This window comes from Melospiza georgiana, chromosome 1 (assembly GCF_028018845.1).
Source record: "Melospiza georgiana isolate bMelGeo1 chromosome 1, bMelGeo1.pri, whole genome shotgun sequence".
In the NCBI taxonomy this organism is placed as follows: Eukaryota; Metazoa; Chordata; class Aves; order Passeriformes; family Passerellidae; genus Melospiza; species Melospiza georgiana.
This window is the reverse complement of record NC_080430.1, coordinates 992653-1019993: the sequence shown is the minus strand read 5'-3', so window position 1 is coordinate 1019993 and position 27341 is coordinate 992653. Positions and strand designations below refer to the sequence as shown.

The window sequence follows — 27341 nt, the reverse complement described above, 5'->3', positions numbered from 1 at the left end:
GCAGAAGCGACGGCTGAATCCGGGGCCTTGGTTTTGGGCACCCAGCAGCCTCCGGCGCTGAGCCCAGGGCAGCAGCACAGAAGGGCCAATGTGGGCCCAGCAGGCCGAGAAGCACCAGGCAGCTCGAGGGGCTCTGCTTCCCTCAGCGCTGCTGCTGCTGCTGCTGCTGCTGCTGCTGCTGTGCGGGTGCTTTGGAGACGGGCTGAGAGTGCTGAAAGCCCCGGGTTTAGGACCATTTTGGGTGAAAAACCTTTCAAGGGTTTTCCTCTGGAAAGCAAATTCAAGCGGCCCCTCCCTCAACTGGTTCAGAAAAACATTTCGCTGGAGAAAAGTTGAAAAAAATGGTTTTTTGTGGGGCAAAGAATTCATCAGCACAAAAAATGAGCCATATATAATATAAAAACCTAGTGCTGCTCCAAAAGAGAGGACAAACTCAGGAATCCCCTTTGTGAGCTGTAGCTTGGCTCACTTAATCTCTTATCAGTTCATCAGGCCCAGGCCTGGTCTGATGGGCCACAGGTGGGAGCTGCCGGTGCTCTTCTGGCTGTTCAGTGCAGAACAGGTTTAAACAGCTCCAATAAAAAGGAAAAGAAAACCTCCACAGTCCAAAGATCTTCTCTGCCTCAGCTAGCTATAAGTAACTAAGAGCAAAGGAGCGCTCTGTCCCACTGCCTGTCCCTGCTGCAGACAACGCCGAACCGCAGCAGGAATGTGGAGGAGAATGCAGTTTTCTAAAAACAAACTCCACGCTTCTTCTTCTGACCCACTCTTCCCTGTCAGAATCAATCCTAAAGCTGCAAAATTTATTTCTGAGCGACACAGATGAAGAGGGATACGAGCATCATAAAGTCACCTCAGGACACAGTGCAAGGCCTGGAGATGGGATTTCTGCCGGGCAGCTCTGAGCCGTGGCCAAGGCCGAGCCAGGCTGGACGCGTTCCAGGATATCGATATTTATAGGAATTTAAACATTAAACCGGGTGCTGGCAGCGCTCCGCCCGGAGAAAGCTGCGCCTGCCGTACCGTGCGGACTGTGCCCGGGGCAAGGTCGCGGCCCGGCCCCGCCTCGGCATCTTCCCGTCTATTCCACTCCATCGCGGCCATGGCTGAGGAGGTCCTGGCTCTGCGAGAGCAGCTGTTGGCCGATATCACCTGCCCGGTGTGCCTGGATGTGTTCGAGCAGCCCGTGCTCACGGCGTGCGGGCACAGCTTCTGCGGGCAGTGCCTGGCGGCAGTGCTGGGGGACCCCCCGCGCCCCGCCGCCTGCCCGCAGTGCCGCGCCCCGCTGGAGCCGGGCTCGCAGCGCCCCATCCGCTCCCTGGGCAACGTGGCCGGGCTGGCCCGGTCCCTGGAGGAGGTGGCGGCGCGGCCGCGGTGCCCCCAGCACGGCAAGGCCCTGGCGCTGTTCTGCGAGCCCTGCGCCGCCCTGCTCTGCGCGCCCTGCCGGGACGGGCCCGAGCACCGCGGGCACCGTGTCCGCCCCGCCGAAGAGGCCGCCCGGGAGCTGCAGGTACGGGGCGGCGCCGCGAGAGGGGCCGGGGGCTTGGGCAGGGGCTGGGGGCCTCGGCTGCCCGGGCTGGGGCGGCCGAGGGGCACAGCTCAGGCTCCCCTCCGGCCACAGGCGGGGATCCCCTGCAGCAGGGGCTGGGCTCCCTCGGGGACAGCCTGGGCTCCCCTGTGGGCACAGCTCCGTGTCCTGTCCGGGCACACGTCTGGGCTCCCTTCAGGGACAGCCTGGGCTCTGCTCTGGCCATGAGCTCCTCTGCCTGTGGCTCTGGGTGCCCTCCGTGCGCGGCTGGGGCTGCTCCGAGCAGGGTCTGGCCTTCCCTCAGGGCGCGGCGCTGCTTCTCCTCCACACACAGCTTCGGCCGTGTCCCCGGCCAGCCACGGAGCTGCGGCCTCAGCCGGCGGCTGCCCGGGCTCCGTGTCTGGCTGCCAGCTTGGGCTGCTGTAGCCACCCTGCTGGGGCTGCTGCTTCTGCCATGGCCTGGCCCCAGCCCACGCAGGAGCCCAGGTCCCTCTCCCTGCTCACCCCTCGGGCTCCCCACATGGTCCCTTGTGCCCCACATGTCCCCAGCCAGGCTTTCTCCCGACAGTGTGGGCTGGGGTCTGGGCTCACTGCAACGCAGGAGATGCCTCAGAGCAGGAGCAGTTTGTTAATACTCCAGCAAATTTATGGGGTGTGCCTGAGTCCCTGCTACTGGCACTGCAAACCTCTTCCCAGAAATCACATTTCCAGTGTTGAGAGTTGGTTTTTTTTTAATTCAAAAACAATTTAAACCCCCACAAACTGCAGGGTTTCCCCATTAAATTATTCCGGAAATGTTTCCGTCCATAAGAGCTGTAGATGGGGATCTCCGCTGCCTGAGTTTGAAGAGTTGGGTGGTGTCACTTATCTCAAAAACTCAATCCCAGATACTCAGGGTTTACCCCCAGTAATTGTCTGGATTGAGATTGTCCTCAGAGGCGTTGTTTGGTGACATCATCTCCCTCCTCTGAATGCCACTCCAAAATTAACAGAAAATTAAATCCCTTCTCCAGAAGAAACTCCAGAGAAACCTGCTTTATTTACAAGGAGAGAAGAAAAAATTGAATCACAGGGGAGACCAGAAAACTGAAGACCTGCAGGTGTGTGTTCCTCTCCTTGTCCCCCACTGCTCACCCATGTGGCTCCCCAGGAATGTCCCACCTTTCCCTCTCCCCATATATCCTTATCTCCTAATCCATGCCAACGTTCTTTTCTCTGCCCATCTCATGTGGCCTCCTTGGGCCCATCAACATCCAGACTTGCCCCCCCTGTCTCCGTTCCTCCTGCTGTTCCTGTTGCAAACCTCTGGTCCCGTTGTGTGTGATCCTTGTCCCCTCTCTGCAGCAGCCGTGTCCCTGTGGGGGCAGCCGGAGCCTGGCTGGGCTCAGGGCCTCCGTGCGGTGCCTTGCAGGTGACAGTGAGGTCGGAGCTGCAGCGAGTGGCTGAGAGCTTTGAGGAGCTGCAGCAGTGCCTGGAGGAGCAGAAGGAGACCCTGCTGGCCCAGCTGGAGCAGATGTCCCATGAGCTGGACAGTAAGAGCGAGGAATACAGGCACAGGGTTTTGGAGAGGCAGTCGCTGCTGGACACGGTGATTGCGCAGATCCAGGAGAAGCGGGAGCAGCCGGCGGTCGAGTTCCTCAAGGTGAGGCAGCATCAGCCCCTGGGCACTGTGAGCCCTGCTGGGGCTGGGGACACCCAGCTGGCACCCTCTGCATGATGGTGCAGGCTGGGGCCATGGTGAGACACTGTACTGCTACACTGTGCTGTGACACTGTGACACCGTGCTGTGACACCGTGCTGTGACACTGTGCTGTGACACCGTGCTGTGACACTGTGACACCGTGCTGTGACACTGTGCTGTGACACTGTGACACCGTGCTGTGACACCGTGCTGTGACACTGTGCTGTGACACCGTGCTGTGACACCGTGCTGTGACACTGTTCTGTGCCCGCTGTGGGTCAGGGCCCTGAGGGAAGGCAGGGCTGGGATGAGGTGTGGGCTCAGCCCCAGCCCCCTTAAGCTGCTTCACACAGCTGGGCAGCCACTGCAGCTGCCTGGCCCTCGGCAGTGCCACAGCTCTCCTGTCTTTTCTCTCTTGCAGGATGTTGGCACAATCCTGAGCAGGTATGAAACAGGCTCGCTGTCCCTCTCCTCCTGCTCAGCTCCTTTGGGCAGAGCTTTGGCAGCGCTGCAGGAGCCGCCAAGGAGGTGGTTTGCCCGCTGGGGATTTGGCATTCCATGGGATGTTACAGGGACCAGAGGCCACTGCAGCCCTCCTAAAGATGGGGTTCCTGTGCTGATAGCAGGGACACAGCTGCCCTGGGCTCTGGGGCTGCAGGGATTTCCCTGTTTCCCTGCTGGCCCTGGCTGGTGGCTGGGCTCTGAGCTCCTCTCCGTGTTCCCCTCAGCTGTGAGGCAGCCAAGGCCCCGATCCCAGAGCCAGTTTCCCCAGAGCTGCAGAAGAGAATTCAGAGCCTCACTTGGAAGAGCCAGCAGGTTGTGGACATGGTGGATAAATTCAGAGGTAAAGCCCTGCTGGCTCTGTGCTGTGCTTCCCCTGGGCTTGGCTGGCAGTGGGAAATCCTCACTGTCTGCTGCCTCTGCCTGGGGCTCAGGAGCAAAACAGCTGCTCCAGACGGGAACCCTGCCCAGGATGGGCTTTGCTGGAGCCTGGGGCTCCACACCTGGCTTGCTGCCCTGCTGGGGAGCAGGACGGGTGCCACAGGAGAGACACTCATGCATCTTCCTTTCCTTCTTCCAGTGAGCCTGCGGAGTGAGATAGACTGGGGCATAAGGGGTAAGTTTGTGGAGCTGCTGAGCACAACTGAGGGGGAAAAGCTTTTCAGGATGAGTGTCCTCATGTCCTTGGTGCAGAGATGGGCTCACAGCACATCTAAACCCAGCATCTGTCTATAGCTGAGTGCTGTTGTTTTGACTGGGCCTGCTGTACAAATCCAGGTCTGTCCCTGTGCCAGGCAGCACCAGGGATGCTGTCCTGCAATGCCAGGCCAGGGCCAGGACAGCAGGAGGCCGTGTCAGGCTGTGCCCAGTTAAGCAGAGGGGCTGTACATGATTTTAGCTGGCATTTAGGTGTGATCAGAAGTGCTTCTGCAGGTGCTCAGGGCCCCCGTGATGCAGCATTGCTGGGCTGAGGTGTGGCTGGCACCATTTGTGCTGAGGCCGCTCTCCACACTCTCCATTGTTGGGATGATGCACTTGAGCACAGCAGAGTCGTGCCTCAGTTTCCCCCCTGCAGTCCCCGGAGGAGTGGGTTGGGCACAGGGTCTGGGCTGGTGACACCGCACAGTGACAGCTGTGTGGCCTTGTGGCACGGCCACGGGATGGCAGCAGGACATCCCTGGTGGATGGGCAGCTGGGGCTCTGCAGCTTTGAGGCTGCCTGCTGGCGCGGCAGAGCAGGCTCCGAGCTGGGGGAGCCCTTGGCACAGGAGCAGGGACTGGCCTGGCCCCTCGTGCCTTGCAGCGCTGCCTGCTCACAGCCACGGCATGCCCTGCTCCCCACGGGCTGCACTCTGCAGCAGCTCTGGGAGCAGCTTGAGCAAAGCCCATCGTGTCTGTCCCCTGCCTGTGGGGACACTGCCTGCCTCAGTCCCGCCTCAGGGAGCATCTTTTCACCCTCGGCTGCCAGCGTGGGCACAGGGAGGCTCCCGTGTCCCATGCCAGCCGAGGGGGCTGCAGGAGTGCCCCTGGTGCTCCCAGGACAGGAGCCAGCCCCGTGGTGCAGGCTGGAGGAGAGGTGCTGGTTCTGTTCTCAGCAGGCACAGACTGATGTTTCTGTCCCCCTCTAGAGCAGGTGACGCTGGACCCAGAGACAGCGAATGCTCACCTGCTGCTCTTGGACGACAACAAAGAGGTCTGGTTCAGAAATGAAGAACAAAACCTCCCTGCCAACCCCAAGAGGTTCACAGGCAGCCTCAGTGTCCTGGGCTCCCAGGGATTCACATCTGGGAGGCATTACTGGGAGGTGGAGGTTGGAGAAGAGGACTTCTGGGCCGTGGGGGTGGCCCTGGAGTCTGTGCCCAGGAGGAAGCCAATCTACCATGGCAGCTCTGAAAAGGCCTGTGTGCTGCAACTGGACTGCGGCCACTACAGCGCACTCTCTATGTCCTCTGAGTGTTAGGCACTCAAGGAAAAGCTCCAGAGGATCAGGGTCTGCCTGCACTATGAAATGGGCCTAGTGACCTTCTACAATGCAAAGGAAATGATGCAGATCTTTGAGTTTAAGGCCACCTTCACTGAGAAAGTTTTCCCGTATTTTTCGGTCTCCTCAGAAGTAACCCACATCCGGGTGTGTCACTGACAGGGTGGGATGGCTGCCGGGCCCCTCTTGCATTGCCCTAAATTGTTGGTTGTTCTTTCACACTAGGTTATTAGAAATTTGCACTGAATAGTCTCTATATTGCACTGAACAGTTTATGTTTTATCACCTGGTTTGTTCTTCCCCTCTCCTTCCACATGATTTCCTTCACCCACCCCTGTCCCCAGTACCCTCCCCTGGTCTCTGCCCTGGTTTACCCCTCCTCACTGGTGGCCCATGGGCTGTGCTCCTCGTCCTCTGCCCCACATTCCCCGGGTTAAAAGTCTCCCACCGTGAGGCAACAGTCTCTTTCCCACCTTGGAAATAAACGTGCCACGTTGGTCTCTGCATGGAGAAGAGGGCTTCTGGTCTTTTGCTTTCATCCTTGTGAGATCGAGTGGGCTGGGTTCCATGGCTCGCTGGAATGCACCCAAACAGCCCGTCCAGACACGGATTCTTACAGGGCCTGCCCGTGCCCTTGGCTGGCTGAGCAGGGAGGAGCCGTGGCAATGACACGGCATCACTCTGCAGCCTCCCTGCAGCTCTGCCTGCCCTGGACCCTCTCTGCAATTTTCTGCATCTCCTCCCGCCCAGTCCTTTGGAGCATTCAAGAAGTGCTGTCCTCCTGAGGCTGTCTGCGTGCTGCTGTCCTGCCTAGGGACCATGGGGATGGTGTCCTACCTCTCCCTGTGGGCACTGAGGCCACAGAATAATCGGGAGGGAGGAGGGAAGAGGCTCTGATTGTCCATGCCAGCCTTTGGCAGCACTGCAGGGCTGGAGGATGCAGCCACGCTGCACTCTGGAAGCCAGGCTGGAGCCACAAGCTGATAATGACTCCTTGAATTTTAGGTTCCATATTCTTTGGATTCTCTGCTGCTTTGGTGCATAGCTTTAAACTTCTTGTTAATTGTTAGCAAGTTCTCTTCACAGGCTAGGTAGACAAAACAATCCTTTTGTGGCTTGAGACCAAGGATACAAGATCTAGGACCCAAAAGTACAAATAGTGAATCAAAAAGGGAAAAACAAGCAGCATGCAGCTTCAAGGCCGAAAGCTTTAATTGCTTAATTAACACCAACATCCAAAAAGAGCACTTTTATGATGAGAAATATATTGTTATTGTATTTCAAGAGTCCCATACCTTCTCAGGGTTTTCCTGAGGGCATCTCTTCACAGCACAGACTCCTCCTCCTCCTGCAGATTTTTCCATTTATTCCACAGGGCTCCATCAAGGCTCTCCCTGACTGGCCAGCCCAGCCCCTTTTTATCCCAGTTATCTTCATTGGTCACAGCTGCAGCCCATCAAGAACAACTGGGAGTGACCGGGGCAAGGCCACCCATACAATACATATATTTTACTGTGACTCAAAGGGCACCTATCGAGCACAACTTGTAAAGCATGAGACCACACTTACAAAAGTGTGAGCACTCGTCCATTTTGTGACCACTTTGGGTCCCTCTTAGGTGTAGCCCTGGCCGGTCTCTTGTGCATCCCAAGGTGAATCCATGGAGGCCTTGTAATAAATCCCTGCTTTATTCTTTGAGAGCCACCAGCTGCTCATTGCTGTGGGTGGCAGCATTTTGGGGCTGCCTGGGCAGGCTGCTGACAGTGTTCCTGCCTTCCCACTGCTGGGGTGGTGCTGCAGCTCCCTGGAAGAAGTTTGGGGTTTCAGGTCAGGGCCTGCTGTGTGACAGGAGCTGACACTTCCATCTCTGGAAATTGGCCAGGCTGGATGAGGCTTTGAGCAGCCTGGGATAGTGGAAGGTGCTCCTGCCCTTGCAGGGAGGTGGAACAAGATGAGCTTGGAGGTGCCTTCCCAGCCAAACCATTCTGGGATTCCATGAAAAGTGCTGTGCTGGGGCTGATGTCCTGGCAGGGAGGTGTGGGGGCAGGACAGGAGGGCCTGGCTGCAGGCCTGTGTCCCTCAGCAGCCTCCCTGCATCCCCCTCACCAGGACTGGATGCAGGTTTGGGCAAGGAGGCAATGAAAAGCAGAACTGATTCTGGTTCTCCATGGCTTGCGTCTGTCACACTGGCACTGACAGGGACCTGGCAGAGTCCTTTTTTCTCCCTAAGACTGGATGAATTCAGCTTTTTATTGGCAATGAAGCAGCTGAGGTGCCTGTTGTAGCCTGGCTGTGCCCCGCAGTGGCAGGGCCTTGGTGTGGCCAGGCTGGCAGTGCCCGTGCCCTGCTCTGTGTCACTGGCCCCACACAGCAGCTCCTGCCCCTCGTGCTGCTCCTCGCCCGCCACACACGGCTCTAACAGCCTCGGCCACTGGACCCTGCTGGGATTGAACAACATCCCGGTGACCTGAGCAGCCCAAATGTCACCAATGCTTCTGCAGAGACAGCTCCCGTGCCAGTGGGACAGCACGGCCAGCGTGGCCCTGAGCGCAGGTGGCAGTGACTCTGAAATCTGTCACGGTGGTGACAATTGACAGCGCTGTCCCCTGGTGGGACACGGACTGGACGGCTCCTGTCCCTGCAGCTTGGGCCATGGGTGACACTCCTCCAGCCTTGCCTGGCCTGGGCTGCTGGCAGAACTGGACACAGATGCAGCCAGAAAGCAGCTCCAGGAACAGGGGACGAGCAGGAGCCACCGCTGTCCCCAGCTGGGGCTGAGATGGGCAGTGTAGGCCCGGGCAGCAGCCCAGGGGCTCCAGATGAGTGGGGACATCAGGCTGTCACCCCGGGCTGCTGCAGGGACGCTGGGCAGGGGCTGGCAGCGCCGCCATGGCCTGTCACAGCCGCTGGCCCAGGGCCTGGGAGCCACCGGGGCAGGGAAGCTGGCGGTGGGGTGGCAGGGACACTCAGCAGGGCACGGCCATGGCAGGGCAGTAAGCGCCTGCAGAGGGATTTGTTCCACTGCCTTATCGTGTCAGGGGCTGGATTGTGCCCCCCAAACTCTCCTTGGGCCCGGCTGGCAGCACAGCAGGGTGCAGGAGGAGCAGAAGTGACGGCTGAATCCGGGGCCTTGGTTTTGGGCACCCAGCAGCTGCTGGCACTGAGCCCAGGGCAGCAGCACAGAAGGGCCAATGTGGGCCCAGCAGGCCGAGAAGCACCAGGCAGCTCGAGGGGCTCTGCTTCCCTCAGCGCTGCTGCTGCTGCTGCTGTGCGGGTGCTTTGGAGACGGGCTGAGAGTGCTGGAGGCCCCGGGTTTAGGACCATTTTGGGAGAAAAACCTTTCAAGGGTTTTCCTCTGGAAAGCAAATTCAAGCGGCCCCTCCCTCAACTGGTTCAGAAAAACATTTCTGTGGAGAAAAGTTGAAAAAATGTTTTTTTGTGGGGCAAAGAATTCATCAGCAGGAAAATTAAGCCATATGTAAAATAAAAACCTCGTGCTGCTCCAAAAGAGAGGACAAACTCAGGAATCCCCTTTGTGAGCTGTAGCTTGGCTCACTTAATCTCTTATCAGTCCCTCAGGCCCAGGCCTGGTCTGATGGGCCACAGGTGGGAGCTGCCGGTGCTCTTCTGGTTGTTCAGTGCAGAACAGGTTTAAACAGCTCCAATGAAATGGAAAAGAAAACCCCACAGTCCAGAGATCTTCTCTGCCTCAGCTAGCTATAAGTAACTAAGAGCAAAGGAGCGCTCTGTCCCACTGCCTGTCCCTGCTGCAGACAACGCCAAACTGCAGCAGGAATGTGGAGAAGGAGAGAATGCAGTTTTCTAAAAACAAACTCCACGCTTCTTCTTCTGACCCCCTCTTCGCTGTCAGAACCAATCCTAAAGCTGCAAAATTTATTTCTGAGCGACACAGATGAAGAGGGATACGAACATCATAAAGTCACCTCAGGACACTGTGCAAGGCCTGGAGATGGGATTTCTGCCGGGCAGCTCTGAGCCGTGGCCAAGGCCGAGCCAGGCTGGACGCGTTCCAGCATATTGATATTTATAGGAATTTAAACATTAAACCGGGTGCTGGCAGCGCTCCGCCCGGAGCAAGCCGCGCCTGCCGTACCGTGCGGACTGTGCCCCGGGGCAAGGCCCCGGCCCTGCCCCGCCTCGGTACCTTCCCATCTATTCCACTCCATCGCGGCCATGGCTGAGGAGGTCCTGGCTCTGCGAGAGCAGCTGTTGGCCGAGGCCACCTGCCCGTTGTGCCTGGATGTGTTCGAGCAGCCCGTGCTCACGGCGTGCGGGCACAGCTTCTGCGGGCAGTGCCTGGCGGCCGTGCTGGGGGACCCCCCGCGCCCCGCCGCCTGCCCGCAGTGCCGCGCCCGGCTTGAGCCGGGCTCGCAGCACCCCAACCGCTCCCTGGGCAACGTGGCCGGGCTGGCCCGGTCCCTGGAGGAGGTGGCGGCGCGGCCGCGGTGCCCCCAGCACGGCAAGGTCCTGGCGCTGTTCTGCGATCCCTGCGCCGCCCTGCTCTGCGCGCCCTGCCGGGACGGGCCCGAGCACCGCGGGCACCGTGTCCGCCCCGCCGAAGAGGCCGCCCGGGAGCTGCAGGTACGGGGCGGCGCCGCGAGAGGGGCCGGGGGCTTGGGCAGGGGCTGGGGGCCTCGGCTGCCCGGGCTGGGGCGGCCGAGGGGCACAGCTCAGGCTCCCCTCCGGCCACAGGCGGGGATCCCCTGCAGCAGGGGCTGGGCTCCCTCGGGGACAGCCTGGGCTCCCCTGTGGGCACAGCTCCGTGTCCTGTCCGGGCACACGTCTGGGCTCCCTTCAGGGACAGCCTGGGCTCTGCTCTGGCCATGAGCTCCTCTGCCTGTGGCTCTGGGTGCCCTCCGTGCGCGGCTGGGGCTGCTCCGAGCAGGGTCTGGCCTTCCCTCAGGGCGCGGCGCTGCTTCCCCTCCACACACAGCTTCGGCCGTGTCCCCGGCCAGCCACGGAGCTGCGGCCTCAGGCGGCGGCTGCCCGGGCTCCGTGTCTGGCTGCCAGCTTGGGCTGCTGTAGCCACCCTGCTGGGGCTGCTGCTTCTGCCATGGCCTGGCCCCAGCCCACGCAGGAGCCCAGGTCCCTCTCCCTGCTCACCCCTCGGGCTCCCCACATGGTCCCTTGTGCCCCACATGTCCCCAGCCAGGCTTTCTCCCCACAGTGTGGGCTGGGGTCTGGGCTCACAGCAACGCAGGAGATGCCTCAGAGCAGGAGGAGTTTGTTGATACTCCAGCAAATTTATGGGGCCTGTCTGAGTCACTGGTACTGTCATTGCAAACCTCTTCCCAGAAGTCACACTTCCAGTGTTGAGAGTTGCTCTTTTTTTAATTCAAAAACAATTTAAAACCCCACAGACTGCAGGGTTTCCCCATTAAATTATTCCGGAAATGTTTCTGGCCATAAGAGCTGTAGATGGGGATCTCCGCTGCCTGAGTTTGAAGAGTTGGGTTGTGTCACTTATCTCAAAAACTCAATCCCAGATACTCAGGGTTTACCCCCAGTAATTGTCTGGATTGGGATTGTCCTCAGAGGCGTTGTTTGGTGACATCATCTCAGTCCTGTGAATGCCACTCCAAAATTAACAGAAATGCCATTTTTTAATCCCTTCTCCAGAAGAAACTCCGGAGAAACCTGCTTTATTTACAAGAAGAGAAGAAAAAATTGAATCACAGGGGAGACCAGAAAAGTGAAGACCTGCAGGTGTGTGTTCCTCTCCATGTCCCCCACTGCTCACCCATGTGGCTCCCCAGGAATGTCCCACCTTTCCCTCTCCCCATATATCCTTATCTCCTAATCCATGCCAATGTTCTTTTCTCTGCCCATCTCATGTGGCCTCCTTGGGCCCATCAACATCCAGACTTGCCCCCCCTGTCTCCGTTCTTCCTGCTGCTCCTGTTGCAAACCTCTGGTCCCGTTGTGTGTGATCCTTGTCCCCTCTCTGCAGCAGCCGTGTCCCTGCGGGGGCAGCCGGAGCCTGGCTGGGCTCAGGGCCTCCGTGCGGTGCCTTGCAGGTGACAGTGAGTTTGGCGCTGCAGCGAGTGGCTGAGAGCTTTGAGGAGCTGCAGCAGTGCCTGGAGGAGCAGAAGGAGACCCTGCTGGACCAGCTGGTGCAGATGTCCCATGAGCTGGTCAGTAAGAGCGAGGAATACAGGCACAGGGTTTTGGAGAGGCAGTCGCTGCTGGACACGGTGATTGCGCAGATCCAGGAGAAGCGGGAGCAGCCGGCGGTCGAGTTCCTCAAGGTGAGGCAGCATCAGCCCCTGGGCACTGTGAGCCCTGCTGGGGCTGGGGACACCCAGCTGGCACCCTGTGCATGCTGGGGCAGGCTGGGGCCATGGTGGGACACTGTGCTGTGACACTGTGACACCTTGCTGTGACACCGTGCTGTAACACCATGCTGTGACACTGTGACACTGTGCTGCTACACCATGCTGTGACACTGTGCTGTGACACTGTGACACCGTGCTGTGACACTGTGCTGTGACACCGTGCTGTGACACCATGCTGTGACACTGTGCTGTGACACTGTGACACCGTGCTGTGACACTGTGCTGTGACACCGTGCTGTGACACCGTGCTGTGACACTGTGCTGTTACACTGTGACACTGTGCTGTGACACCGTGCTGTGACACTGTGACACCGTGCTGTGACACTGTGCTGTGACACTGCAGTGTGACACTGTGCTGTGACACTGTGCTGTGACACTGTGCTGTGCCCTCTGTGGGTCAGGGCCCTGAGGGAAGGCAGGGCTGGGATGAGGTGTGGGCTCAGCCCCAGCCCCCTTAAGCTGCTTCACACAGCTGGGCAGCCACTGCAGCTGCCTGGCCCTCGGCAGTGCCACAGCTCTCCTGTGTTTTCTCTCTTGCAGGATGTTGGCACAATCCTGAGCAGGTATGAAACAGGCTCGCTGTCCCTCTCCTCCTGCTCTGCTCCTTTTGGCACAGCTTTGGCAGCGCTGCAGGAGCCTCCAAGGAGGTGGTTTGCCCCGCTGGGGATTTGGCATTCCATGGGATGTTACCAGGGACCAGAGGCCACTGCAGCCCTCCTAAAGATGGGCTTCCTGTGCTGATAGCAGGGACACAGCTGCCCTGGGCTCTGGGGCTGCAGGGATTTCCCTGTTTCCCTGCTGGCCCTGGCTGGTGGCTGGGCTCTGAGCTCCTCTCCCTGTTTCCCTCAGCTGTGAGGCAGCCATGGCCCCGATCCCAGTCTCCCCAGAGCTGCAGAAGAGCATTCAGAGCCTCACTGACAAGAGCCAGCAGGTCATGGCCATGGTGCATAAATTCAGAGGTAAAGCCCTGCTGGCTCTGTGCTGTGCTTCCCCTGGGCTTGGCTGGCAGTGGGAAATCCTCACTGCCTGTAGCCTCTGCCTGGGGCTCAGGAGCAAAACAGCTGCTCCAGATGGGAACCCTGCCCAGGATGGGCTTTGCTGGAGCCTGGGGCTCCACACCTGGCTTGCTGCCCTGCTGGGGAGCAGGACAGGTGCCGCAGGAGAGACACTCATGCATCTTCCTTTCTTTCTTCCAGTGAACATGTGTCACAAGATAGACTGGCAAAGGGGTAAGTTTGTGGAGCTGCTGAGCACAACTAAGGGGGAAAAGCTTTCCAAGATGAGTGTCGGCGTGTCCTCGGTGCAGAGATGGGCTCACAGCACATCTAAACCCAGCATCTGTCTAGAGCTGGGTGCTGTTGTTTTGACTGGGCCTGCTGTACAAATCCACATCTGTCCCTGTGCCAGGCAGCACCAGGGATGCTGTCCTGCGACGCCAGGCCAGGGCCAGGACAGCAGGAGGCCGTGTCAGGCTGTGCCCAGTTAAGCAGAGGGGCTGTACATGATTTTAGCTGGCATTTAGGTGTGATCAGAAGTGCTTCTGCAGGTGCTCAGGGCCCCCGTGATGCAGCATTGCTGGGCTGAGGTGTGGCTGGCACCATTTGTGCTGAGGCCGCTCTCCACACTCTCCGTTGTTGGGATGATGCGCTTGAGCACAGCAGAGTCGTGCCTCAGTTTCCCCCCTGCAGTCCCCGGAGGAGTGGGTTGGGCAGAGGGTCTGGGCTGGTGACACCGCACAGTGACAGCTGTGTGGCCTTGTGGCACGGCCACGGGATGGCAGCAGAACATCCCTGGTGGATGGGCAGCTGGGGCTCTGCAGCTTTGGGGCTGCCTGCTGGCTCGGCAGAGCAGGCTCCGAGCTGGGGGAGCCCTTGGCACGGGAGCAGGGACTGGCCTGGCCCCTCGTGCCTTGCAGCGCTGCCTGCTCACAGCCACGGCATGCCCTGCTCCCCACGGGCTGCACTCTGCAGCAGCTCTGGGAGCAGCTTGAGCAAAGCCCATCGTGTCTGTCCTCTGCCTGTGGGGACACTGCCTGCCTCAGTCCTGCCTCAGGGAGCATCTTTTCACCCTCGGCTGCCAGCGTGGGCACAGGGAGGCTCCCGTGTCCCATGCCAGCCGAGGGGGCTGCAGGAGTGCCCCTGGTGCTCCCAGGCCAGGAGCCAGCCCCGTGGTGCAGGCTGGAGGAGAGGTGCTGGTTCTGTTCTCAGCAGGCACAGAGTGATGTTTCTGTCCCCCTCTAGAGCAGGTGACGCTGGACCCAGACACGGCACATCCGCGCCTGATCCTCTCAAAGAACTGCAAAACCGTCAGGTTAGGAGCTGAAGAACAAAACGTCCCTGACACCCCCAAGAGATTCACGCAATGGTGCAGTGTCTTGGGCATCCTGGGGTTCACATCTGGGAGGCATTACTGGGACGTGGAGGTTGGAGAAGAGGGCGGCTGGTTCGTGGGTGTGGCCCTGGAGTCCGTGCCGAGGAAGGAGCTACTCGCTCTGCATGGATCTGAGAAGGTCTGGGCCCTTCAGGAGGACTGGAGGGGCCAGTACAGTACAATCTCCAAGACTCCACACCCGCTGGCACTCAGGGAAAATCTCCAGAGAATCAGGGTCTGCCTGGACTATGAAATGGGCCGAGTGACTTTCTACGATGCAAAGGATCTGAGGCAGATCTTGCAGTTGGAGGCCACCTTCACTGAGAAAGTCTTCCCATATTTTTTGCTCTATTTACAAGAAACTCAGGTCCGGGTGTGTGACTGACAGGGTGGGATGGCTGCCGGGCCCCTGCCCGTGCCCTTGGCTGGCTGAGCAGGGAGGAGCTGTGGCAATGACACGGCATCACTCTGTATACAATGATACAAGGACCAGGCCCTAAATTATACACAACAGTGAATTGAAGAGAGAAAAACAAGGAGGATGGGACTTCATGACCTAAAGCTGTAATTGGTCAATTAACTCCAGTATTCAAATAGAGCAGAACTTATGAAAGCATGAGACCACACTTACAAAAGCGTGAGCGCTCGTCCATTTTGAGATCACTTTGGGTCCATCTTGGGTGTAGCACTGGCCGGGCTCTTGTGCTGCCCAAGGTGAATCCATGGAGGCCTTGTAATAAATCCCTGCTTTATTCTTTGGGAGCCACCAGCTGCTCATTGCTGTGGGTGGGAGCATTCTGGGGCTACCTGCTGCTGCTGCTGCTGCTGTGTGGGTGCTTTGGAGCCGGGCTGAGGGTGCAGGAGGCACCGGGAGACGCGCCGGAGCCGTGCGCTGCGGGGATGGAGGCCGGAGCCCTCGTGGCAGCAGCAGCCGGGCCTTGGGGGCATTTCGGGCGAGCGGGCCAGGCCGGCAGCGCAGGGAGGCAGCGCAGGGTCAGCCTGGGCTCCCTCCGGGCGCAGCTGCCGCCCCGGCACAATCCCTTCAGAGCGCCCTGAGGCAGCCCGGCTGGCCGGGAGCGGCTCCGCCCAGAGCCGGGCCGCGGAAGGATCGCGGGGCGCGGCCTGGGGAAGGGGCTCCGCTCCCAGCTCCGACCGCCATCGGGGCCGGGCCGGGGCAAAGCTCCCAGCCCCGTGACAGGTTATTAAATGTTATAGATGGATAATGAGATGATTTGCCCTCGCAAGTGGAAGATAACTATTGTGTGAATATTAAGAAAAGCTTTAGAGATGTATAGTTATCTTATTGCTGTTTAGATGTCCCCCGTTCTCCCCATGGTTCCTTTTCCCCCCTGTATCGTTGCCATCAGACACCCGGGGCTGTCTAGGACAGGTACAAGGAAGGCTGCACATGTGTGTCCCTTACCTGGGGCAGGTGGGAATGGAAAAGCTTGGTGCTTAGGGGGTGCAGCATGGCCACACCTGACCTCCAACCCAGTTACAAGAAAGTAATTTCCACTTATAAATGGCAAAGAAGAGCAGGCTGACAGACTTTGGGAAGGGCCAGGGCTGGCTGATGAAATTCCAGGGGTATAAAACACTGAGCATCCATCTTGGAGAAGAACTGGCTCATGGTATGTACATGGGCAGTTTTCCGCTCTGCGAATTTTTCCTTAGGTAGTCCTTTGTTGTATTTTTGTTAAGGTTTAATAAAGCTTTTTAAACTGTCAGAGTGAGCAGTTGTGTCTCACAATGGGGGCTCATACAACCGGGATATAAAGCCTCTTCCCCTGTGGCCCAGGAGATTTCAGAGGAATGGTGCCGCTGCTGATTTTACCAGATCCAACAACTTCTCTTGGGAACATCGGTGATTGCAGGTAAACCTGGGACTACAAAGGACTATGTAATGAAAAAGAAGAAGGATCTAGAGGATTGTGAGTATGTGTATGCCTGAACTGTGAGTGAAGTAGTTTTGGGAGTGTGCTTACAGTAAAAGATCCTCATATTTATTCTGGTCAGAATACGGTTCTGTAATCCCAGGATATGAATGTGAGCTTCACATTAGTAATATACAGATTACATTAATAATAGGATTCACATTAGTAATACACAGATCCGTCCTGGTCTGTTGAAGCTTCAGGATAGTGGATGGTTGGAAACAGGGCGGGAGGCGGGAGAGAAGAAGGGAGGAACTCTGGAACGGGCGGGACGCGTGTGCAAGAAGGGCTGAAATGCCGCGGGCGGGATGCGTGAAAGACAAAAGCAGGGGCCTCCGGCAGGCGAGACGCGTAACATTAAGGGAGTTTTTAAAAGCTCGAGAGCAGCTGGAATTCGCCAAGTAGAGATCCACGGTGTTAAAGTGATAGCGAAAATCACCACTCAGCAGAAAATGGCTCTCGTGGCGGCACGGGCAGTCGAAGCACCTTTCCCGTGCCGCGGGCGGCTGGGGGCAGGAGGAAATCACCATTTAGCGGAAAATGACGCTCGGAGGCGGCGGGGGCCGTGGGTAGCGGAGGGGCGGCCAGCGGCGGCTTTTGCCCAATGCGCGGAGCTCCCGGCCGGGGACCGCGCGTACCGCACGGGCGGCAGCGAGCCGGGAGCCCCTGGCGCGGTGCCTGTCGGCAGCTCCGAGCCAACGGAGCGGGGCTGCGGCCCCCGGACGCACCGGAGCCCAGGGCTGCCGCTAGCAAAGGCTGCCCGCATGGACCAGGGCGCTTCGGAGGCGCGGGAGCACCGGCGCCGAGAGCCTTTGAGCTTTGGGCGGCGGAGCCCAGAGCCGCGGCTCTGTCAGGGCGGGCTGCCGGCCACGGGACAGCCGCTTTCGTAAACCGAGGCATTCACAGGTGCGGAGCCGCCGGCGGAGCGGGCAGGCTCGGCTGTGCCATCTTGCCAATGCCAGCGGTGCCCAGCCTGGCGGCAGTGCCGCGGGACGTGTCCAGCGCAGAGCCACAGCCCAGCACGGCGGGGCTGAGCAAACGCGGAGCGGGAGCGGAGCGGGGCAAGGACCGGCGGCCAGCCCGGGCCGAGCGCGTCTGCCCCGCGGCGGTGCGCTGCGGCTGGCTCCAGGTCGGCTAAGAAACAAACACAAAACCGAAACCAAACCAAAACCCTCCGGCGGGCAGGTCCGGGGCCCGTGCGAGCGGCGGCAAGTGTTAGAGCCGCGGGCAGCCGGTCTGGCTGGATGGCGGAGCCGAGGGAGAGGCGGGACATGTGCAACCCCCTCTGCCCAGCAGCGCTCCTGGCAGCCTCACACCATCGGAATGGAGCCGCCACGGCCCGTGGAGACTCGGCACTGCCGAGGAGGGGCAGCTGTGCCCGGCAGGGCTGGCCGGGACACGGAGCTGCAGAACCCGCCGCGATCACATCGGCACGGAGCCGCGAAAACGCGAGAGCACCAGGGCAGCGGCTCAGCAGCTGCTTCCGCTGCTCTTCCGAGAATATGAGGTGCTTCCGAGAATATGACGTGCTTCGAAAGAAGAAGGCAAAGCTTCACTTTCTTTTTCTCCCTTTTCTTTCTTTCTCTCTCTTTTTAAGTAATCAGGAGACAAGTTCTGTCGGGGAAACCAGCAGTCGTCTCAAAGCACCTCTTTTTTAGTTAAAAGATAAGAGGTATCCCTTCACAAAACACAACCGTGTAGGTCTGAAAGGGGTAGAGAACACCAAGATCCATTTATTTACTCTTTGAGCAGTGCATTTGTAGAGATTTCTTGTTCACTGTCACATATTTAGATGTTGTACATCGCTGGCCAGTTTTGTGTGCAGATCCAGTTGTGCTGGATGTTGTGAGATGGGTTGGGAAGCATCTGCTGACATTGCACTTTCATGAGTGCGTTTGGGATCCCCTCATTTGCAAACGTGCAGGGCCTTCCAAGGAAAGCACTTAGCGAGTGCCTTGCAGAGACTTTGCACAGGGATGCTGATGGCAGCGGGACATCTCAGCAGTATCAGAGCCGAGCTGTTCTCCCCGTGTGGGGGGGTTGATGCACTGCCTGACTGTGTTGAATTGCTTGGGCAGTTCAAAGACTGGTTTGATGGGAATTTTTGTGTGCTGCCAAGGTGAGAGATGGGGGATGGCAGTCCAATGCAGTCTTTCTTTAACATTTCCTTGAAAACAACACTGTCTGATCCCACCCCAAAGGCACGGAGGGTAAAATCCTCCCTCGAAGTGGCAGGGTGGTAACAAACAGTAGATATCCTACTACTCTCTCCCCAAAAGAGCTCTGGGGAGTGCTTTACACGCATGTGCCAGTGTGTATCTGTGGCTACACGTGTACCAAGGTGTGTGAGTCTGCACAAGCAATACCTGTGTGTGCCAGTGTGCACAGCTCTGAGTGCACACACAGGTACCACGGTGTAGGTGCGTTGTGTGCGTTATTACGTGCGTGTGTGTTCAATTTTCCTCTCAAGTATGACTATGTTGGGTACAGCCCTGTGCTTGTGAGTGTGCACAGGCTCTGTAAGTGTGAGCACAGCCCTATGTAAGATGTGTGTGTTGGTAACACAGCCCATATTAGTGTGCACACATTTATATGCTTGTGTTAGTGCACACAGTTCTCCGTCCAAGGAAATCTGGTGTTTGTGAGCACGTGTGCATGAGCAGAGACTGTACATCCATCAGTGAGTGTCTCCGTGGCACACGAGCGGCAGCGTGTGCGAGCAGAGCCTGCACAGCTCCGTGGGTGTGTGCAGGTGAGTGCTGCTGACAGGTACCTCTGCATGCCAAGGCTCCACACCAGTAAACAAATCCCTGTGTGTGTGCACCAGTCCTGCACACAGCCCTGCGTGCGGGCACGGGCTGAGCACACCCAGAAACACGGCTCTGGATGCACAGCCCTGTGCCTCTGGCTGCTGTGTGACCTGAGAAAACAGAGCTGTGTGTTTGTGTGTGTCACTGTGTGTGTGTCACTACTGAGCTCTACTGACCAGAGGAGCCCCAGCTCCCTGTCTGCAATATGTACAGTTCAGCTTAGTTTGTAACAGAGATACAAACCGACCCATTCCAACTGTTGTTATTTACATCCTCACCTTGTGCCTTAATTTTGCTGTAGACTTGGTAAAACCTATAAATGTGTACTGCACTTTGTGAAAGACAAGTGAAAGCTTCGCAACTATTCTAAGTGCTTTAAATAACTGTTTAAGTAACATTTTTGAACAAAAAATTTAAATTGTAATAGTCATTTAATATAATTGTGCTGTGAAAATTATAGGTATCTGTTAAGGGGAGGGACAATGAGAAACATTAAAATGATTCCCTTAAAACTAAAGTACAGTGAGAACCAGAGGGCAAGACCAGGTTGGCCCCTGTACTCACCACCGAGAAGATCAGAGTAACCCTGCTGCAGCAGCAACCCTGAGGGCACGGGAGGTGGGGGTAAAAGCCATACTGGACCTCTGTTCACAAACTCTACCAATCATTTTACTTAGAACCCTCTTCCACTGTCCTCGCTCACATCTGATACTATTCATCTCACAGCTGATACTATTAAAAATAAGTTAATTGCTTGAACCAAATAACTGATAAAATATAAAAGGGGGGATTGCTATTGTTGGATAATGAGATGATTTGCCCTGGCAAGTAAAAGATAACTATTGTGTGAATATTAAGAAAAGCTTTAGTGATGTATTTTTATGTTATTGTAGTTTAGATGTCCTCTGTTCTCCTCATGGTTCCCTTTCCCCCCCTGTATTGTTGCCATCAGACAGCCAGGCTGTCTAGGACAGGTACAAGGAAGGCTGCACGTGTGTGTCCCTTACCTGGGGCAGGTGGGAATGGAAAAGCTTGGTGCTTAGGGGGTGCGGCATGGCAACACCTGACCTCCAACCCAGTTAGAGAGAAGTCTTGACCGATAAATGGCAAAGAAGAGCTGCCTGACAGACTTTGAGAAGGGCCAGGGCTGGTGATGCAATCTCAGGGGTATAAAAGATTGAGCATCCATCTGGAACCGGCCCAGTGGTATGCACTAGGGCAGTTCTGCGCGCCACGGGCTGCAACTTTTTCCTTATGTAGTCCTTTGTTGTATGTTTGCTAAGGTTTCATAAACCGTTTTGAATTTTCAAAGTGAACAGTGGTTTCTAATATTAATGATTCAACTGATTTAAGCATCCCCAGCATCCACGGGCGCTGGCAGCACAGTGCCGGCTGCACCCTGGGAGAAGGCTGGGATGAAGGCTCAGACTCGCACTCACACTCACACTTGCACTGACACTCACACTCTCCCTCATGCTCACGCTCACACCCACCCCAGTCCTCCCTTTCCGCGGCCGCTGCTGCGGCCCCGCTCCCGTGGCCTGCAGACACGGGCACACGCAGCGCACACAGCGGCCCTGTGCTTCTGTCCCCCCGGGGTTTTCCTGCTCCTTCCTCCCCTGCTTGCACACACGCACATGGACACGGACACGCGTGTGAGTAATGTCAGATGCAGGCACAGGAATCTGCGCAGGGAGAGAAGGGGACATTCCCAGGCGCACACATACACACACACACGCACACACACACAGACACACTCTTACACACTCCCACCACGAAGCCCATTCGCGCCACACCCCTGCCTCGCCCCAGAGCGGTCCCGACCGCGGGCCGCTTCCTCCTCGGCAGCTTCCGTCTATTCCACTCCATCGCGGCCATGGCTGAGGAGGTCCTGGCTCTGCGAGAGCAGCTGTTGGCCGAGGCCACCTGCCCGTTGTGCCTGGATGTGTTCGAGCAGCCCGTGCTCACGGCGTGCGGGCACAGCTTCTGCGGGCAGTGCCTGGCGGCCGTGCTGGGGGACCCCCCGCGCCCCGCCGCCTGCCCGCAGTGCCGCGCCCCGCTGGAGCCGGGCTCGCAGCGACCCATCCGCTCCCTGGGCAACGTGGCCGGGCTGGCCCGGTCCCTGGAGGAGGTGGCGGCGCGGCCGCGGTGCCCCCAGCACGGCAAGGCCCTGGCGCTGTTCTGCGATGACTGCGCCGCCCTGCTCTGCGCGCCCTGCCGGGACGGGCCCGAGCACCGCGGGCACCGTGTCCGCCCCGCCGAAGAGGCCGCCCGGGAGCTGCAGGTACGGGGCGGCGCCGCGAGAGGGGCCGGGGGCTTGGGCAGGGGCTGGGGGCCTCGGCTGCCCGGGCTGGGGCGGCCGAGGGGCACAGCTCAGGCTCCCCTCCGGCCACAGGCGGGGATCCCCTGCAGCAGGGGCTGGGCTCCCTCGGGGACAGCCTGGGCTCCCCTGTGGGCACAGCTCCGTGTCCTGTCCGGGCACACGTCTGGGCTCCCTTCAGGGACAGCCTGGGCTCTGCTCTGCCCATGAGCTCCTCTGCCTGTGGCTCTGGGTGCCCTCCGTGCGCGGCTGGGGCTGCTCCGAGCAGGGTCTGGGCTTCCCTCAGGGCGCGGCGCTGCTTCCCCTCCACACACAGCTTCGGCCGTGTCCCCGGCCAGCCACGGAGCTGCGGCCTCAGCCGGCGGCTGCCCGGGCTCCGTGTCTGGCTGCCAGCTTGGGCTGCTGTAGCCACCCTGCTGGGGCTGCTGCTTCTGCCATGGCCTGGCCCCAGCCCACGCAGGAGCCCAGGTCCCTCTCCCTGCTCACCCCTCGGGCTCCCCACATGGTCCCTTGTGCCCCACATGTCCCCAGCCAGGCTTTCTCCCCACAGTGTGGGCTGGGGTCTGGGCTCACTGCAACGCAGGAGATGCCTCAGAGCAGGTGGAGTTTGTTAAGACTCCAGCAAATTTATGGGGTGTGCCTGAGTCCCTGCTACTGGCACTGCAAACCTCTTCCCGGAAATCACACTTCCAATGTTAAAAGTTGGTTTTTCTAATTAAAAAAACCCAAAAAAATAAAAAGCCACAAACGCCAGGGTTTCCACATGAAGTTATTCCAGAAATGTTTCTGGCCATATGACCTGTGGATGGGGTCTCCCCAGGCTGACTAAAGTAACTGTGGAGAGTTGGGTGCTGCCTTTGAGCTGAAAACTCACTCCCAGACCCTCAGAGGTTATCCCCAGGGACTCCCCAGATGGGGATTGTCCCCACAGGTGTTGTTTGGTGACATCATCTCCCTTCTGTGAATGCCACTCCAAAATTAACAGAAATGCCATTTGTTTAATCCCTGTCCCAGGAGACACTCCAGAGAAACCTGCTTTCTTTGCAAGAACAGAAGGAAAACTTGAAGAGCAGAGGAGACCGGAAAAGTGAACACCCGCAGGTGTGTGTTCCTCTCCATGTGCCCCACTGCTCACCCATGTGGCTCCCCAGGAATGTCCCACCTTTCCCTCTCCCCATATATCCTTATCTCCTAATCCATGCCAATGTTCTTTTCTGTGTCCATCTCATGTGGCCTCCTTGGGCCCATCAACATCCAGACTTGCCCCCCCGTCTCCGTTCTTCCTGCTGCTCCTGTTGCAAACCTCTGGTCCCGTTGTGTGTGATCCTTGTCCCCTCTCTGCAGCAGCCGTGTCCCTGCGGGGGCAGCCGGAGCCTGGCTGGGCTCAGGGCCTCCGTGCGGTGCCTTGCAGGTGACAGTGATATTGGAGTTGCGGCGTGCAATTCAGACATACGAGGAGCTGCAGCAGTGCCTGGAGGAGCAGAAGAAATTCGTGCAGGTCCAGCTGGAGCAGATATCCCATGAGCTGTTCAGTAAGAGTGAGGAATACACGCGCAGGGTTTTGGAGAGGCAGTCGCTGCGGGACAGGGTGATTGCGCAGATCCAGGAGAAGCGGGAGCAGCCGGCGGTCGAGTTCCTCAAGGTGAGGCAGCATCAGCCCCTGGGCACTGTGAGCCCTGCTGGGGCTGGGGACACCCAGCTGGCACCCTGTGCATGATGGTGCAGGCTGGGGCCATGGTGAGACACTGTGCTGCTACACTGTGCTGTGGCACTGTGACACCGTGCTGTGACACCGTGCTGTGACACTGTGCTGTGACACTGTGACACTGTGCTGTGACACTGTGACACCGTGCTGTGACACTGTGCTGTGACACCGTGCTGTGACACCGTGCTGTGACACTGTGCTGTTACACTGTGACACTGTGCTGTGACACTGTGCTGTGACACTGTGACACCGTGCTGTGACACTGTGCTGTGACACTGCAGTGTGACACTGCGCTGTGACACTGTGCTGTGCCACCACGCTGTGCCCGCTGTGGGTCAGGGCCCTGAGGGAAGGCAGGGTTGGGATGAGGTGTGGGCTCAGCCCCAGCCCCCTTAAGCTGCTTCACACAGCTGGGCAGCCACTGCAGCTGCCTGGCCCTCGGCAGTGCCACAGCTCTCCTGTCTTTTCTCTCTTGCAGGATGTTGGCACAATCCTGAGCAGGTATGAAACAGGCTCGCTGTCCCTCTCCTCCTGCTCAGCTCCTTTGGGCAGAGCTTTGGCAGCGCTGCAGGAGCCGCCAAGGAGGTGGTTTGCCCCGCTGGGGACTTGGCATTCCATGGGATGTTACAGGGACCAGAGGCCACTGCAGCCCTCCTAAAGATGGGCTTCCTGTGCTGATAGCAGGGACACAGCTGCCCTGGGCTCTGGGGCTGCAGGGATTTCCCTGTTTCCCTGCTGGCCCTGGCTGGTGGCTGGGCTCTGAGCTCCTCTCCCTGTTTCCCTCAGCTGTGAGGCAGCCATGGCCCCGATCCCAGTCTCCCCAGAGCTGCAGAAGAGCATTCAGAGCCACTATCAGAAGAGCAAACAACTCATGGCCATGGTGGATAAATTCAGAGGTAAAGCCCTGCTGGCTCTGTGCTGTGCTTCCCCTGGGCTTGGCTGGCAGTGGGAAATCCTCACTGCCTGCTGCCTCTGCCTGGGGCTCAGGAGCAAAACGGCTGCTCCAGATGGGAACCCTGCCCAGGATGGGCTTTGCTGGAGCCTGGGGCTCCACACCTGGCTTGCTGCCCTGCTGGGGAGCAGGACAGGTGCCCCAGGAGAGACACTCATGCATCTTCCTTTCCTTCTTCCAGTGAACATGTGTCACAAGATAGACTGGCAAAGGGGTAAGTTTGTGGAGCTGCTGAGCACAACTGAGTGGGAAAAGCTTTCCAGGATGAGGGTACTCATGTCCTTGGTGCAGAGATGGGCTCACAGCACATCTAAACCCAGCATCTGTCTATAGCTGAGTGCTGTTGTTTTGACTGGGCCTGCTGTACAAATCCAGGTCTGTCCCTGTGCCAGGCAGCACCAGGGATGCTGTCCTGCGATGCCAGGCCAGGGCCAGGACAGCAGGAGGCCGTGTCAGGCTGTGCCCAGTTAAGCAGAGGGGCTGTACATGATTTTAGCTGGCATTTAGGTGTGATCAGAAGTGCTTCTGCAGGTGCTCAGGGCCCCCGTGATGCAGCATTGCTGGGCTGAGGTGTGGCTGGCACCATTTGTGCTGAGGCCGCTCTCCACACTCTCCGTTGTTGGGATGATGCACTTGAGCACAGCAGAGTCGTGCCTCAGTTTCCCCCCTGCAGTCCCCGGAGGAGTGGGTTGGGCAGAGGGTCTGGGCTGGTGACACCGCACAGTGACAGCTGTGTGGCCTTGTGGCACGGCCACGGGATGGCAGCAGAACATCCCTGGTGGATGGGCAGCTGGGGCTCTGCAGCTTTGAGGCTGCCTGCTGGCTCGGCAGAGCAGGCTCCGAGCTGGGGGAGCCCTTGGCACAGGAGCAGGGACTGGCCTGGCCCCTCGTGCCTTGCAGCGCTGCCTGCTCACAGCCACGGCATGCCCTGCTCCCCACGGGCTGCACTCTGCAGCAGCTCTGGGAGCAGCTTGAGCAAAGCCCATCGTGTCTGTCCCCTGCCTGTGGGGACACTGCCTGCCTCAGTCCCGCCTCAGGGAGCATCTTTTCACCCTCGGGTGCCAGCGTGGGCACAGGGAGGCTCCCGTGTCCCATGCCAGCCGAGGGGGCTGCAGGAGTGCCCCTGGTGCTCCCAGGACAGGAGCCAGCCCCGTGGTGCAGGCTGGAGGAGAGGTGCTGGTTCTGTTCTCAGCAGGCACAGACTGATGTTTCTGTCCCCTTCTAGAGCAGGTGACGCTGGACCCAGACACGGCGCATCTTCACCTGCTGCTCTCGGACGACAACAAAGAGGTCTGGTTCAGAAATGAAGAACAAAACCTCCCTGCCAACCCCAAGAGGTTCACAGGCAGCCTCAGTGTCTTGGGCTCCCAGGGGTTCACATCTGGGAGGCATTACTGGGAGGTGGAGGTTGGAGAAGAAGACTTCTGGGCCGTGGGGGTGGCCCTGGAGTCCGTGTCCAGGAAGGAGCCAATCTACCATGGCAGCTCTGAAAAGGCCTGGGTGCTGCAACTGCACTGCGGCCACTACAGCGCACAATCTATGTCCTCTGAGTTGCTGGCACTCAAGGAAAAGCTCCGGAGGATCAGGGTCTGCCTGCACTATGAAATGGGCCTAGTGACCTTCTACAATGCAAAGGAAATGATGCAGATCTTCGAGTTTAAGGCCACCTTCACTGAGAAAGTCTTCCCGTATTTTTCGGTCTCCTCAGAAGGAACCCACATCCGGGTGTGTCACTGACAGGGTGGGATGGCTGCCGGGCCCCTCTTGCATTGCCCTAAATTGTTGATTGTTCTTTCACACTGGGTGAATGGAGACTTCCACTGTATAGTCTCTATATTGCACTGAATAGTTTATGTTATATCACATGGTTTGTTCTTACCCTCTCCTACCACATGGATTTCCTTCACCCACCCCTCTCCCCAGTACCCTCCCCTGGTCTCTGCCCTGGTTTACCCCTCCTCACTGGTGTCCCATGGGCTGTGCTCCTCGTCCTCTGCCCCCCATTCCCCGGGTTAAAAGGCTCCCACCATGAGGCAACAGTCTCTTTCCCACCTCGCACTCAGGGAAAAACTCCAGAGAATCAGGGTTTGCCTGGACTATGAAATGGGCCGAGTGACCTTTTATAACGCAAAGAACATGAGCCTGATCCTGCAATTGGAGGCCACCTTCACTGAGAATGTCTTCCCGTATTTTTGGATCTGCTCAGAAGATACCCAGATCTGGGTGTGTGACTGACAGGGTGGGATGGCTGCCAGGCCCCTGCCCGTGCCCTTGGCTGGCTGAGCAGGGAGGAGCTGTGGCAATGACACGGCATCACTCTGCAGCCTCCCTGCAGCTCTGCCTGCCCTGGACCCTCTCTGCAATTTTCTGCATCTCCTCCCGCCCAGTCCTTTGGAGCACTGAAGAAGTGCTGTCCTGCCTGGGGCTGTCTGCGTGCTGCTGTCCTGCCTAGGGGCCATGGGGATGGTGTCCTGCCTCTCCCTGTGGGCACTGAGGCCACAGAATGATTGGGAGGGAGGAGGGAAGAGGCTCTGATTGTCCATGCTAGCCTTTGGCAGCACTGCGGGGCTGGGCTGGAGGATGCAGCCACCCTGCACTCAGAAAGCCAGGCTGGAGCCCCAAACTGATAATGATGTCTTCAATTTTATGTTTCATGGTTTTTGGATTCTGTGCTGCTTTGGTGCGTAGCTCTGAGCTTCATGTGAAGTGTTAGGAAGTTCTTTTCACAGGGTAGGTAGACAAAACAATCCTTTTGTAGCTTGAGACCAACGATACAAGGTCCCGGCGCAAAAAATAAACACAACAGAGAATTGAGGAGAGAGAAAGAAGGAGGATGGTACTTCATAACCTAAAACTGTATTTGGAAAATTAACTCCAATATTCTAATGAAGCAGAACTTATAAAAGCGTGAGACCACTTGCTTTGGGTCCATCTTGGATGTAGCCCCGGGCAGGCTACTGCCCAAAACGTAGCCATTGAGGCCTTTTACCAAATCCCTAATTCTTTAACTCTATCTAGCCTGTGTTCTAGGTCAATCTGCATAAGGCCTCAGTTCTGGCACCCCAATGGGACAGAACCCACAGTCCCTGGCTCAGGAAGCCAATGCCTTATCCATTAGTGGTGGTAACTGCTCAAAAATTTCTAAAAAGGAAAATGTTCAGGGATCGATAGCAGGAGTTAGGGAAGAGCAGCAGGAATTGGGGT

The 27341-nt window shown here is 58.1% G+C and overlaps 3 protein-coding genes across 3 annotated transcripts; all 3 read left to right on the top strand.

Annotated features, from left to right (window-relative positions):
• Positions 1 to 1102: 1102 nt before the first annotated feature.
• On the top strand, positions 1103 to 6153 carry LOC131096903 (E3 ubiquitin-protein ligase TRIM7-like). The gene is given in 7 exon segments (XM_058045544.1): positions 1103 to 1510; positions 2542 to 2628; positions 2940 to 3170; positions 3631 to 3653; positions 3938 to 4053; positions 4291 to 4326; positions 5338 to 6153. Coding segments are annotated over 7 exon segments (1413 nt in total). The 3' UTR covers positions 5850 to 6153.
• Positions 6154 to 9884: 3731 nt separating this feature from the next.
• Positions 9885 to 14801, top strand: LOC131096932 (E3 ubiquitin-protein ligase TRIM7-like). Its single transcript, XM_058045570.1, has 7 exons — positions 9885 to 10292; positions 11331 to 11417; positions 11729 to 11959; positions 12587 to 12609; positions 12896 to 13005; positions 13243 to 13275; positions 14287 to 14801. The coding sequence occupies exons 1-7, from the start codon at positions 9885 to 9887 to the stop codon at positions 14799 to 14801; spliced, it is 1407 nt and encodes a 468-aa protein (XP_057901553.1).
• Positions 14802 to 21036: 6235 nt separating this feature from the next.
• On the top strand, positions 21037 to 26181 carry LOC131096944 (E3 ubiquitin-protein ligase TRIM7-like). Its single transcript, XM_058045581.1, has 7 exons — positions 21037 to 21444; positions 22495 to 22581; positions 22892 to 23122; positions 23664 to 23686; positions 23972 to 24081; positions 24319 to 24351; positions 25363 to 26181. Exons 1-7 carry the CDS (start codon positions 21037 to 21039, stop codon positions 25872 to 25874), a joined length of 1404 nt encoding a protein of 467 aa, XP_057901564.1. The 3' UTR covers positions 25875 to 26181.
• The last annotated feature ends 1160 nt before the right edge of the window (positions 26182 to 27341 follow it).

What these genes read in the sequence shown, in the direction of transcription:
- LOC131096932 (XM_058045570.1), top strand. Translation starts at nt 9,885, where the DNA reads ATGGCTGAGGAGGTCCTGGCTCTGCGAGAGCAGCTGTTGGCCGAGGCC. An exon ending in CGGCGGTCGAGTTCCTCAAG is followed by an intron (nt 11,960 to 12,586) that starts GTGAGGCAGCAT and finishes TCTCTCTTGCAG; the next exon opens with GATGTTGGCACAATCCTGAG. An exon ending in CAAGATAGACTGGCAAAGGG is followed by an intron (nt 13,276 to 14,286) that starts GTAAGTTTGTGG and finishes GTCCCCCTCTAG; the next exon opens with AGCAGGTGACGCTGGACCCA.
- LOC131096944 (XM_058045581.1), top strand. Translation starts at nt 21,037, where the DNA reads ATGGCTGAGGAGGTCCTGGCTCTGCGAGAGCAGCTGTTGGCCGAGGCC. An exon ending in CATGGTGGATAAATTCAGAG is followed by an intron (nt 24,082 to 24,318) that starts GTAAAGCCCTGC and finishes TCCTTCTTCCAG; the next exon opens with TGAACATGTGTCACAAGATA. An exon ending in CAAGATAGACTGGCAAAGGG is followed by an intron (nt 24,352 to 25,362) that starts GTAAGTTTGTGG and finishes GTCCCCTTCTAG; the next exon opens with AGCAGGTGACGCTGGACCCA.